Source organism: Hypanus sabinus, chromosome 1 (assembly GCF_030144855.1).
Source record: "Hypanus sabinus isolate sHypSab1 chromosome 1, sHypSab1.hap1, whole genome shotgun sequence".
In the NCBI taxonomy this organism is placed as follows: Eukaryota; Metazoa; Chordata; class Chondrichthyes; order Myliobatiformes; family Dasyatidae; genus Hypanus; species Hypanus sabinus.
The window spans coordinates 47293641-47307253 of record NC_082706.1 but is presented as its reverse complement, the minus strand read 5'-3'; the positions used below and the strand labels follow the sequence as shown (position 1 = coordinate 47307253).

General features: G+C 43.3%; 1 protein-coding gene across 1 annotated transcript in view; it reads right to left on the bottom strand.

Annotated features, from left to right (window-relative positions):
- LOC132394533 (vascular endothelial growth factor receptor 2-like) overlaps positions 1-12794 on the bottom strand; it is a 29263-nt gene extending 16469 nt beyond the window's left edge. Inside the window, exons 1-2 of the mRNA XM_059970846.1 lie at positions 12616-12794; positions 3541-3891 (exon numbers count right to left, since the gene is read on the bottom strand). Coding sequence (XP_059826829.1) covers positions 3541-3891; positions 12616-12706 — 442 coding nt within the window. The 5' untranslated portion in view covers positions 12707-12794. The remainder of the gene's footprint in view (positions 1-3540; positions 3892-12615) is intronic.
- Positions 12795-13613: the final 819 nt, after the last annotated feature.

Below are 13613 nucleotides of genomic sequence, written 5' to 3'. Positions count from 1 at the left end.
CTAGTTTATTGAATCTATTAAATGATTTTGAAATGTTTTTGGGATAAAACTAAACCTTTGTAAAAATGAATTATTTCCCTTAAATTATTCTGCTTCTATATATGATGATATTCCTTTTAGAGTTATGGACTCATTTAAATATTTAGGTAGTATTATTACTAAAAATTATAAGGACCTTTATGAAGCTAATTTGGTTCCTTTAATGGATTTTATGAAGCAATTATTTTGTAGATGGAATTCACTTACATTTTCATTAGTCGGCCAAATTCATGCAGTTAAGATGATGGTCTTACCAAAATTTTTATATGTATTTCAAAATATCCCTTTTTTTAAACTAAGAAGTTTTTCGATCAGGTTGACTATTATTTCATCTTTTGTTTGGAATGATAAAAGACCAAGAATTGGTAAATATCATTTACAAAAATTAAAAATGATGGAGGTCTTGCTTTGCCTAATTTAAGGATGTATTATTGGGCTGCTGATATACATTATATGTGTTTTTGGTTATGTTGGGCAGATAGAGATGAACGACCACCTTGGGTTGTTTTGGAATTGAATGCTATGAAACCGTTTCACTTAACCTCATTATTAGGAGCTTCTTTACCTGTACAACTGGCCAAGGTTACTAATTTAAATTCATATCCTGTGACTAAGCAGTCATTACGAATTTGGTTCCAGTTTTGTAACTTCTTTAATCCTAAAATATTTAAACTTTTTAGTTTAATTTATCGAAATTATTTATTTAAACCATTAAGAGATCCTACTTTTCTTTTTTGGAGGAATAAAGGGGTTTATTCCTTCATGGATCTGTTCCTGGATGGCAGATTGATGTCCTTTGAAAAATTAGTAAATAAATACTCTCTCTCTCTCATATTCCCATTTCCTGCAATATCTTCAGGTCAGACACTTCCTACAAAAAAAAACATAAGTAATTTTCCATCTATACAAGATTCTGACCTGTTAGATATTATTTTAAAAATGAATCCTTTAGTGAAGGGTTTTATTGGGAAAATTTATAATTTATTGTTACAACAACACAATTACCCTTCACTTAAGATTAAGCAAGATTGGGAGAGAGAGATTAATATGACCCTGATGACAGAAGATTGGTTGCAGATTTTGAAGTTGGTTAACTCTTCTTTGATCTGTGCCAATCACTCTCTAATTTAAAATTGTACAGCATTACTATTTAACAAAGGAGAGACTGTCTAAAATGTTTTCTAATGTTGATAGTCAGTGTGACAGATGTAAAACCAATTCAGCTACATTGACACATCTGTTTTGGTAGTGTTCTGTATTGAAACATTTTTGGAAGACTATTTTCCCTGCAATTTCTAAAATTTTAAAAATTAATCGACAACCTAATAAATTGACAATATTATTTGGTATTCCAATATATATTCAATATATTCATAATATTGGTCCCTCAATATATTCATGGTATTTCTCCATCAGACCAACATGTAACTGCATTTGTTACATTATTGGCCAGAAGGGCTATTTTGTTGAAGTAGAAAGATGTTTCTGCTCCTACTTTGATACAATGGTTTTCTCAGGTGATGCTATGCCTTAGTTTGGAGAAAATCAGAAGTCGAACTTTGGAACCTTGATTTGATTTTGAGAAAAGGTGGGGTTCATTCACCCGCTACTATCATTTGATTTGAGTTAATTAATATGGTTTCCTTCCAATTTTCTTAAATGGATTTGAGTTGGCGGATTGGTATATTTTCCCTGTGGAAGCTCATTTGACATATAGCTCTGGGGTTGTGCTCCCAATGTTTTTTTTTTGGTTTATTTTTCAGTTCGTTTTTTTTAGTTAGTTGGGGTTCTTTTTTCCCTTTTTCTTTCAAAAAATATTCTTAACACTTTATTTTATCTTATTATTATTGATATATTGCTTAGCTTTGTTAATCGGTTATTTGCTAATTTAATTCTTTGTTGTATATAATGACATTTTGACTCAATGTATCTTTTTTGTTAATCTTCAATAATAATTAATAAAAAGATTTTAAAATGAAATAAAATAAAAACATGGGCGGATGACAGGAAACTGAAGAATATAATCTCTCCCTCTCTCGCTCTCTCATTCTCTCTCGCTCTCGTGAGTGTGTGGAATGGGCTGCCAGCAGCAATGGTAGAGCCGGAAATGATAGGGTCTTTTAAGAGACTCCTGGATGGGTACATGGAGCTTAGAAAAATAGAGTGTTACGGCTAAGCCTAGGAAGTTCTATAATAAGGACATGTTCGGCACAGCTTCGTGGGCCGAACGGTCTGTGTTGTGTTGTAGGTTTTCTATGTTGCTATATATATCCCACTATCCCTCTCTCTCCCTGTCCCTCTTTCCCCCCTCTCCTCTCTCCCTCTCGCTTCCCTTCTCTCCTTCTCCCTCTCCCTCTCTCTCTCTTCATTCTCCCCTCTCATCCTCTCTCCCTCCCTCTCTCTCGTTTTCCCACTCTCCCCCTCTCTCTCCCACCCTCTATCTCCCTCCCTCCCCACAACCCCACCCAGTCCCCAAGGCCCGTCTCTGTCTGCAGATTTTGGTTCATTTAGTTTCTCTCTTCACGGGTGCTACCTGACTTGCGCAGTGTTTGCCTTTTCTATCTTTCTTCTTGAAGCAGTGAGAATCGAAATTGGGGAAATTCTGCCGGAGTTTATGAAATTATGAGAGGCATTTTCCATATTGTTTAATATAGAGGCCATACATTTAAGGTCAAGGTCGGGAAATTAAAGGATATCTCTGAGGCAAGTTTTTTTCTACACGCAGAGAGTGGTGGGTGAGTGGAATCCGCTGCCAGCGGTAGTGGTGAAGGGAAATACGACAAAGTTGCTAAGACACACACATGAAGGGGAATAGGACACCGAAATATCGAACTTCTGCCAGCAGATGAGATTAGTTTAATTTGGAATAGATGTCAGCAGAGATATTAATAGTCAAAGGGCCTGTCCTGTGCTGTACTTCTCTGTTCTGCGACTGCCACGGCTCCCCATGGCCACCCGTTTCGTGAACCGTTCAGTCGTCCCCTCAGTCTGCTTTCTTTCGCTCAGCTTGCACTAACATCCTGTCTCTCGTTTATTATGAAGTGTGAATTATGTAGCATTTATGTTAATTTAAGTCTGTGTTAGATCCCTATTATCCTTTCCAGTCCTGAATGATCTCGGAGCTGATTATTCCCTTCCATGGACACTACCTGATCTGCTGAGTTCCTCCGGGGGACGGAGATGTGTGTGTGTGTGTGTGTGTGTGTGTGTGTGTGTGTGTGTGTGTGTGTGTGTGTGTGTGTGTGTGTGTGTGTGTGTGTGTGTGTGTGTGTGTGTGTGTGTGTGTGTGTGTGTGTGTGTGTGTGTGTGTGTGTGTGTGTGTGTGTGTGTGTGTGTGTGTGTTTGTTTTGTATGTTAACTGGTGCTTGCTATATTTATAAAATACTGTGCTTATGCAGAAAAGGAGGTCATGACCTTAATTTACTATATGTGCAGGCCCATGGCAATGGATATGATTTGAACAAAAAAACCTTCAACATGACTCGTGTGTTAATCACTTACCGTAGAGTTTCCCGGTGAATTGCACTGTGCCGATTTCACCGGAATTTAAAGTTATCTTGAGCAAATAATCGCCGCTGTCTTTTGGCGTGAGTTTTGAGAGTGTCAACGCTATTTTGTCTGCTTGCATTGCGCACCGTGCTCGACCCGTGTATGTCGAGTAGCTTGCTGTTTCAACCCGGTCCGGCAAGCAATCGACAATTCTCTGACGCTCTCCATTCTGTTTAACCCAGAAAGCCGAGGCAATGGTGTCTCCCTGGGCCAACTTAATTTCAGCTGCGATGGTGAAGTTGCGGCCTTCGATAACGAAGAAATCCCGCTGCTGCGTCTTGATCTGGATCCCGGCGTCCACATCTGGGGAAAAAACGGTCAAAGTTCAAAGTGCATTTCTGCTCAAAGTATCTATTGATCGTACAGAGAAGATTTGTCTTCTTTCAGACAGCCACAAAAACTAAGAAAAATAACAGAACCCGTTTAAAGACAAGAAACGCACGCAACAAGGCCATCAAACACCTGATGTCGGGGGTGGGGGGGGGGGAAGAATATATCATGCAAACAATAAAAAGTAAACAAATAACATTAACCACAGTGACCCGGAACGTGAGGCCTCAAGCACATAGCGGCAGAATCAATTGAGCCCTGAAAGGAATTTGGGAAAATAGTAAAATAAATGAAGGGAGCAAAAATGCAGGAAACATTAACTGATTACTCTCCGTGGTGAGTGCACATCTTCGGAGCGCGTTCAGCATTGAGGCGAGTGAACCTGTCCAGTAGCCCGATGTCTGCAGGACAGCAGGTGCTCCCGAAAGCGGCTGCATGGGTCCCAAGACTCAGGAAGCTTCCGACCGCTAACATCAGCGAGAAGAAACGGATCAATCGTAGGCAGTCGGGACTGAAATCCAGTTTCCCTCTCTCGTACTGGAGGATATTAATCTTACTCGATGCTTCAAACTGCGTGGTGTCATGGAGCCAACCATAGATTAGAGCTCTGCCATTAGTAATCGACCCACTCTCCACTCCCATCCGCCAGCGGTACTCAGGAGACAGCAGAGGTGACGGATCATTCATTCGACTCAAAGATACATCCTTAAAATGGAAGATATAGGCTAAAATGGATCGCAATTCAGAAGAAGAAGAAGAAGAAGAAGTTATTTAAAATAGCATTTGGTAGTCGACGCCGTTGACTATGTAACCAGATAGCAGGCTGCGCCTAGCCGAGCAGGTTGCTGGCATTTGTGTAATTTGCCTGATTAACGCACGGGCGCGCAAGAGGCCGCAGAGGATTGTAGAACTTAGCCGTTTCAATCATAGGTATAACCGTTCATATTATGAACGACATCTTTACGAAGCTGATCCTCCAGAGGGCAGCATCCATCACTAAGGACACTCACGCTCCCTGACATTCCTCTCCTTCTTAGGCAGGAGGTGTAGGAGCCTGAAAACCCGTACCCAATGACGCAGGAACAGCTTCGTCCCCTGCGTCATCAGATTTCTGAATGGTCTATCAACGCATAAACACGAGCTCATTATTATCTTGTACTATTTATCTGTTGAGTTACTGACAATAATTCTCAGACTCTGCACTGTACTGCTGCCGCAAAACAAGTTTCCTATGCTGTAAGACTGTGATGATAGGCTTGGCAAACCTGACTCTGATTCCGATTCTAAAGTTTTCAAATAATGACATATATTTTAATTGTACTTCACTGCCATTGTTGTTTTTATTTTGCTACATTTCCTCTTCATTCGTACAATAGCATCACCGAAATGTTCAGTTCTTCCAACACGGCAGTTCACGAGGCAAAACAGCTTGACAAACAAGGCAGTAGAACGTGTTCTGGTGTTCTGCTACAGAGCAGCGGAGATTCAAGGGAAGAACTTGAAAAAAAAGAGAGTGAGGGGAAAGAAAAGGAATTCCAGAGCGGAGGAGAATATGTCAGAGATTGATGACACAGTTAGGAAGGACAGATTGAAAGCTCGAAGGCCAAGGAATGGAGAAGGAAACCAGGGGAGGAATGAGTTTTGGTAGAGGAGGGTCAGGAAGTAAATTCGGATGAGATGAGGCATTTTGAGTTGAGGTGGGTGGAGTGTCCAGGATGGTGATGAATGTTCAGAAGATAGGAGGCGGGGAGATGAAAGGGGAAGTGCAGAGGAGCAGTGGACGTGGAAGGGCTGAGCGATTGGGGTAGGGGGTATGTGGATAGAAGTTTCGGGAGGAGGTACAAGTGAATATGTGCATGACTTGGAAGAACTGATTAAGTCCCTGGACAGAGGAGAAAGGGGAAGGTTCTGGGAAAGGAATTGCAGCTCTTCAGGTTTCACACCAACTTCCCTGGGGAATGGGAGTGTGGGGACAGTAAACCTGAAGTGACATATGAAGAGAGCCCATACTGTGAAAACAAAGATTGGACTGTACCTTTCCCCACATTTAGCCTCTGTTCTTGCTGTGGTCTCCCCCACGTCGGCGAAAGCAAGCAAAAACACAGACAACAGAACACCGTAGCTCCATGCCTCATGGACATCTTAAAGTCCCCTCACCATCCTCACATCGACCCGTCCATCTTCGGCACCATCCACAACATGGATAGCATACAACACACACTGGAGGAATAACCACTCACATTTCCCCTGGGGTGGGGGTGTCAACAATCCAGCACCTTAAATGAGTTCCAAGTTCAGGGAACCCATGAAGACTTTTTTCCTTTCAGACCACACAGATTCACAAATTGCTCTTCTCACCTTTAACTCCCCACACTCCTCTCCTCATTTCCCCTCTTGTTCAGTCTCCTAACCCACATCCACTTCTCCTCAGTAACCCCCTCTCCATCTCCCCTCCAATCGCCAGATCATACTTTGCAGCCCAGTTATTCTCTGACACTCCACCAAACTCTCCTCAAAACTATTCTGCGCCCACCCTCCCTATCACAGACACGCCTTGCCAAAATCTCCGAGATCTTTTCCCTGTCCCACCTGGTCGCAATTGTCCATCATCAAAACCACTCATCGTTTACATACCCACTCACCCCCAACCTGTCAATTGTTCCCATCTGCCCAGCTTCTTCCTTCATCTGTTTCTGATCCCATCTGCAGATCTTTGCTCTTTGCACGAACCCCTCCCAGTTCCTGTCGCCTTCGCCCCCCTCTCGTCCACACCCAGCACCATCCATTCATAAACTACTCCTCGCCTATCTCTTGCCAGATCATGCCACAATGCTGCTCCTCCTTGAGGCGACAACTGTCCTCTTCCACTGTTTATTTCCTTCTGGTTTTTTGTCCTTCTGAATCCAGCATCCACGGTCCGCATGTGAATCTGGAGATTGGACAGTGTTCGGTCGAGCGGAGATGACAGTGGATTGCAGAGAAAGTCAGCGTGGAGAAAAGCAGAATTCAGTGAAGGAAGAGGAAGATCTGAGGGTGAAATAAGCATGATGGAGGTTGCAAGAAGGAAATAATATTTTGATTTGGTATTCAAGAAAGTGAAACAAGTGGGAAGAGGTTGGGTTTTGCGTCAGTGATAATTGATGGTGTAGCTTTGGAAATGAAGTTTGCAATAGAAGGCTATGGGAATTGTTCATCCTTTCTGGGAGAACCGCCACTTCCACCATCTCGATGTAAAATCCCTCTCGCTCACTCTCCTGACAAGCTACATTCTCGCTGTGGTGAGAAGCGACAGATCCACACACATATCCACCCAGTTTAAGCCTGAACCTACCAACACTAGCACAGAGCTGGTGAGGATCCATGGAATCTTCACTCACTGTGCAAGTGGAGAAGAAAGACCAACGCACAGAGTCCTTCTTCGGTCGTTGGACTGGATCCAGGTCCTCTCGGCCAGAAGGACATTGTCATGGTGTTGCCAGTGGGTGAAGCCGGCTAATTTCCGATGCTATGTAATTTTTACTGCTTCACTCAGGTTCAGTTCTTTCGCCACTGTCAACATGCTGGCGTATGACCAATCACTCTGTCCGAGCTCACAGAACACATCTATGAGAAAGCGCATTCTGACATTCCTGCCAAATTTCTATTTGAATCAATTATAACTTAGAGTCACGGAGTTATGCAGAATATAAACTGTCCCTTCGTCCATGCAACCAAGATTCCCATTTAAGCCAAATGCAAATGCCTGCTTATGGCGTGTTTTGCTCTAAACTTTCCTACCCATGTACCTGTTTCAACTGTTGTTCAAGTTCCTGCTTCAACCACTACATCTGGTACCTCGTTCAATATACGGATCAAGAAAACCCTTGCCTTTTAGATCTCCTGTAAATCTCTCCCATCGCACCTTCAACCTCGGCTCCACGAGCCCTTCGGCAGAATGAGTATAGGTGCGTCGGGGATGCAAAATCAAAACCGGTAGCGAATACAGCACCCAAAGCATTATATCTCAATGCATGGAGTGTTAGGTGTGATGTTATGGATATCACTGAAACGTGACTGAAGTGTGGTTGTAGTTGGAAGTTGAATAACCAAGCTTACGCGTGGCATCGCATGGATTGGAAGGTACATAGACTGGGTGGCATGGCTCTGCTGTTAAAGAATAGCATAAAATCAGTGGAAAGTTGTGAGATAGGATCAGCAGTTGTTTGATCTTTGTGGATTGAGTTAAGAAGCAGGAAGGATAAAAAGACACTGATGTAAGTGACATACAGGCCTCCCAACAGTAGCTGAAACGTGGACCACAGATTACAACGGGAAATAATAAAGGCATGTCAAAACGCAATATTTTGATATAATTGGATTTCAATTTGCAGATCAATTAGGAAAATTAGATTGATAATGGATCTTAAGACAGTGAGTTTGTTGAATGCCTACGAGACAGATTTTTAGAGCAGTTTGTTGTTGAGCATAGTAGGGGATCAGCCGTGCTACATGTGGAGTAAACTAATGCAATGGAGGTGATTAGGGAGTGTATGATAAAAGAACGCTTAGGAGGCAGTGATCAGAATTTGATTCATTTCAACATGAAATTTGATAAGGAAAAAGTAAAGTCTGATGCAGCAATATATCAGTGGAGTAAAAGAAGTTACAGTGATATGAAAGAGGAGTTGGCCAAAGTAAATTGGAAGGTGATGCTGGCAGAGATGACAGCAGAGCAACAATGGCATGAGTTTCAGGGGGAAAAAGTAGGCAGGTTCAGGATAGATGTATTCCAAAATCAAAGAGATATTTAAATGGCAGAGTAGTAAATGGATGAGAAGGGAAGTCAAAGCTAATGTAAAAGCAAACGAGAGGACATACAACAAAGCAAAATCTAGCGGGAATATAGAGGATTAGGAAGCTATGAAAACCTACAGAAAGCAATCAAGAGAATCATTAAGAGGGCGAAATTAAATATGAAAGCAAGCTAGCAAACAATATCAAAGTGGATAGTAAAAACATTTTCAAGTTTCTAAAAAATAAAACAGAGACGAGAATAGATATAGAACCACTAGAAAATGAGGCTGGAGAAATAATAACAGGGGAAAAGGGAGATGGCAGCTAATCTAAATTAGTATTTTGCATCAGTCTTCACTGTGGAAGACACTAACTGTGTGCCAGGTTTTGAAGAGTGTGGGGGAAGGGAAGTGAATGCAGTTACTATTACAAGGGTGAATGTGCTCAGAAAGGCTGACAGACCTAAGGGTACGTAAGTCATCAGGACCAGATGAACCACATTATAAAGTTGTGGAAGAGGCAGCGGGAGAGATTGTGGAGCCATTAGTAATGATCTTTCAAAAATCATTGGACTGTGACATGGTGCCAGAGGACTGGAAATTTGTAACTGTCACTGCATTCTTTACGAAAAGAGGAAAGCAGCAAAAAGGAAATTATAGACCATTTAGTCTGAACTCGGGGTTGGGAATATGTTGGAGCCAATTATTGAGTGAGGTAATGGAGTAACTTGGTGACACAGGTCAAGACAGGGCAAAATCAGCATGCTTTCCTTCAGAGAAAATTTTTGCCTAATGAACCTGTTGGAATTATTTTAGGAGATTACAAGTAAGATAGATAAAGGAGATGCAGAGCATGTTGTATGTTTGGACTTTCAGAAGGCCTTTACCAAGGTGCCACACTGAAACTGCTTTACCAAGTTAGAAGCCCGTGGTATTACAGGAAAGTTACTGGCATGATTAGAGCATTGGTTGATTGGTAGGAGGCAGGGAGTGAAAATACAAGGATTCTTTTCTGGTAGGCTGCTAGTACTAGTGGTGTTTCACAGGGGTCAGTGTTGGGACCACTTCTTTTTATGCTGAATATCAATGATTAGATGATGGAATGGATAGATTTGTTCCAAAGTTGGCAGATGATACAGATTGGTGAATGGGCAGGTAGAGTTGAGGAAACAGGTAGGCTGCAGAATGACAGATTAGGAGAATGGGCAAGAAATTGGCAAATGGTCATGCACTTTGGTAGAAAAAAATTAAATGTGCAGACTACCTTTTTAAACGGGAAGAATATCCAGATATCTGAGATGCAAAGGATTCAGGGTCCTTGTGCAGAAGATCCTGAAGGCTAACTTGCAAGTTGAGCCGTTGGTGAGGAATACGAACGCAATGCTGGCATTCATTTCAAAAGGTCTAGAATACAAGAGCAAGGATTTGATGCTAAGGCTTCATAAGCTCTGATGGGGCCTCCCCTTGAGTAGTGTGTACATTTTGGGCTCCACATCTAAGAAGAGTTATGCTGGCATTGGAGACAGGACAGAATAGATTCACAAAGATATTTCAGGGAATTAAAGGGTTATGTACTGTATTATTTACAATCATCCTATTTCTTTGCCCTGTACTGTTGTCGCAAAACAACAGATGATGAGAAGCTTCACAAACCTGATTCTGATCCCATTTCCAGTGTTGTCAACAAATGACATACATCTGTAATCGCACTTCGCTGCTTTTGTTTTTTTTTGCTGCATTTCTTCCTCATTCCTAAAATAGCATCATCGAAACGCTGAGCCTCATCTAACACTGCAGTTCACAGGGCACAACAGCTTGACAGAGAATGTAGCAGAGCTTGTTCTGGTGTTCTGTTACAGAGCAGTGGAGATTCTCTGAATATTTTACTTTACTCCACAAGCAGCCCTGCTGATGTTTGCAATGTTGCTTTATTTTATTCCTATTGTACATCGGTTAACGACGACAATAAAGTTGGGGGGGGGTACATGGAAAATGGTGAGTGAGCAGAAAGGCAGGTCAGGTGGAAAGCTGGATGGTCACGGCATGGAGGAGGATGCCAGGGGATGGTTGGGCTTTCGTAGAGGAGAGTCGGGAATGTAAGCCAGAGGAGAAGAGATATTTTGAGTTGATTCAGGTAGGGTATCCGGGTCGTTACAGAAGGTCAGAGGATGGGAATCGGGGAATTGAAAGGGGAAGTGCTGAGGAGCGGTGTAGGTGGGAGGGCTGAATGTGCAAGGGGTTAATTGAGAATATAAGTATGGGGAGGTACAGGTGAATCTGTGCCTGACCTGAAAGAGGTAATTAGATTCCCAGACCAAAATGAAAGGGGAAGGTTCACGGACAGGCATTGCAGCTCATCAGTTTCAGACCAAAGTACCTGGGGAATGGGAGTGACCGGAGTGGCAGGGACAGTAAACTTGAAAGTGATGTATGAAAAGAGCTGCTAGATGGAAGACAGAGATTCGCCTCCATCTTTCCCTACATCTGACCTGGTTTGTTGTGCTCATTCTATGGTCTACTCCATGGCGAAGAATCCATGAACAGACCAGAAAACATAACATCCTGGCTCCATCTAGCATGGACATTCTAAACTCCCCTCACTACTTGTACAACAACTCCTCCATCCTTGTCCACTGCTAGGATGACCCATAGTATACACTAGAGGAGCAGCCCCTCTGGTTTCCCCTGGGGTGGGGGTTCTAGGACGCAGCACTGTGAGTAAAGAAAGAGAGGGTTCGTAGATTGCCTAAAGTTGAATGTAAAGTATTCACTGATGAAAGAAGCCCTCTTTTTCTTTCATCCCACTTCCACCTGAGACACATACAGCTTCTCGCATTTGACTGCTCTCCACATTTCTCCTCTTGTCCACTCTCTCCTCCCATATCTACTTCTCCGTAGCATTCCTCTCCTTTTCACTTCCCTGCTCCAGTCCTTCCCTGCCCTTTTTTTTCCTTGATGCTCCACTAACCTCTCCTCAAATCTACTCTACTTGCATCCTCTCAGTCACGATCACTTACCTTGCCAAAGTCCTCCAGATTATCGATACATAGATTCTTTCCAAGCCCATCAGGTCGCATTTTCCCATCGACCACACTTTATCCTTTACATACCCTCGCCCCCGTCAACTATACCCGTCTACCCACCTTCTTCCCTCACCTGGTTCTGATCCCACCAATTACAGATCTTTGCTCTCTCCAAATCCCCTTCCCAACTTCCGCCGCTTTTGCCACCTCCGCCCATTCATAAACTCCTCCTCGCCTACCTCTTGCTAGAACATACCACAATGTTAAAAAAAAGGAAATACTGGCAGAACTCAGCAGGCCACACAGCATCTACGGGGGGAAGTAATAACGACGTTTCATCAGGAAGGGTTTCGGCCGAAACGTCGTTATTACCTCCTCCCATAGATGTTGTCTGGCCTGCTGCGTTCTGCCAGCATTTCGTGTTTTTTTTTTATTTATTTCCAGCATCTGCAGATTCACTCGTCATACCACAATGTTGCTGCTTAATGAGGCGGCGACAGTCTTCTCCCTCCGTATTTTTTTCTTCTCTCCCTTTCGCTCCCTAAACCAGCATCTGCCGTCCCGTGTGTCTCAGGACAATGCAAAGTGCTGGGGTCGAGGAAGGGTGACAGTAAAGGGCAGAGGAATGGCGGTGGGAGGAGAACAGGTGGAAGAGGATTCCAAGAAAGAAAATAATATTTCGATTCCGCATGCGAGAGAGTAGTCAGGTGGGAAGAGACTTGGTTTTGGGAGAACCGCCATTCCACTCTTTCGCTATACAATCCCTCTCGCCCGTTCTCCTGACAAACTGCAACAAACATTCTCACTCTGGTGAGAAATGACAGATCACTTCCATCCATTTCAAACACACGTCCACACAGCCGAAGCCGAACCTTCCGAGGCTGCACGAAATCTTCACTCACTGTGCAAGAGGAGAAGAAAGACCAGCGCGCAGAGTCCTCCTTCGGTTCCTAGACTTGACCCAGGTCTTCTCGGCCACAAGGACACTGTCATGGTGCTGCTTGCGTGTGAGGCCAAGCAATTTTCGCTGTATCACTCTGATTTAGTTCCTTCGCTACTGTAAACGCACTGGCGTGTGAGCGATCACTCCAGGCTTGAAGAGTTCAATCTCAAAGAACACAAGTATGAGGAAGCGCTGTCTGAAATTCCTGTCAAATTTCTGTTTTGAATCATAGCGTTCCTATAATTTTTCTTCGAGTCACGGAGTTACACAATCGGCCCAAATCATCCACGCAACCAGAATTTCCATCTAAACGAAACCTGTCTGCCCGCTTGTGGTGCATGTCCCTCTAAACCAGTTATTCCAAAAGGGGGGCAGGGGAAGTGCAGTTGTATGTCCTAAAGGGGCGTTGGGCAAAATAGAAATCACCGCGGGGTGGTAAGCGGCACACTAACGAGGCACTAGTCCTGACAGACAGTTAGCAGAACATGCACCTCCCAAAAAAATGGATAAGGCACACAGAAGAACTATAGCTCTGCAGCCGGTGAGCACTCGTCCTCACAACTTGCCTTACACTCGGCAAACTCAGCCGACTTTACCAACCAAACAGATATTATTGGGGACCAATAATACATCTATCCTGAACCTGCCTACATTTTTCCCCTGAAACTCGCCATTGCTGCTTTTCTGTTACCTCTGCCAGCATCACCTTCCGATTTACTTTGGCCAACTCCTCTTTCATATCACTGTAACTTCTTTTACTCCACTGAAATATTGCTGCATCAGACTTTACTTTTTCCCTATCAAATTTCATGCTGAACTGAATCAAATTCTGATCACTGCCTCATTACCAGCAGCGATACAGCGATACAGCACGGGCGAGAACCAAATGGTGAAATAGAGCCAATCAGTGAACCGGCCGACCCCGAGGATTCCGCTTGAACTACTCAAAGTGACCTC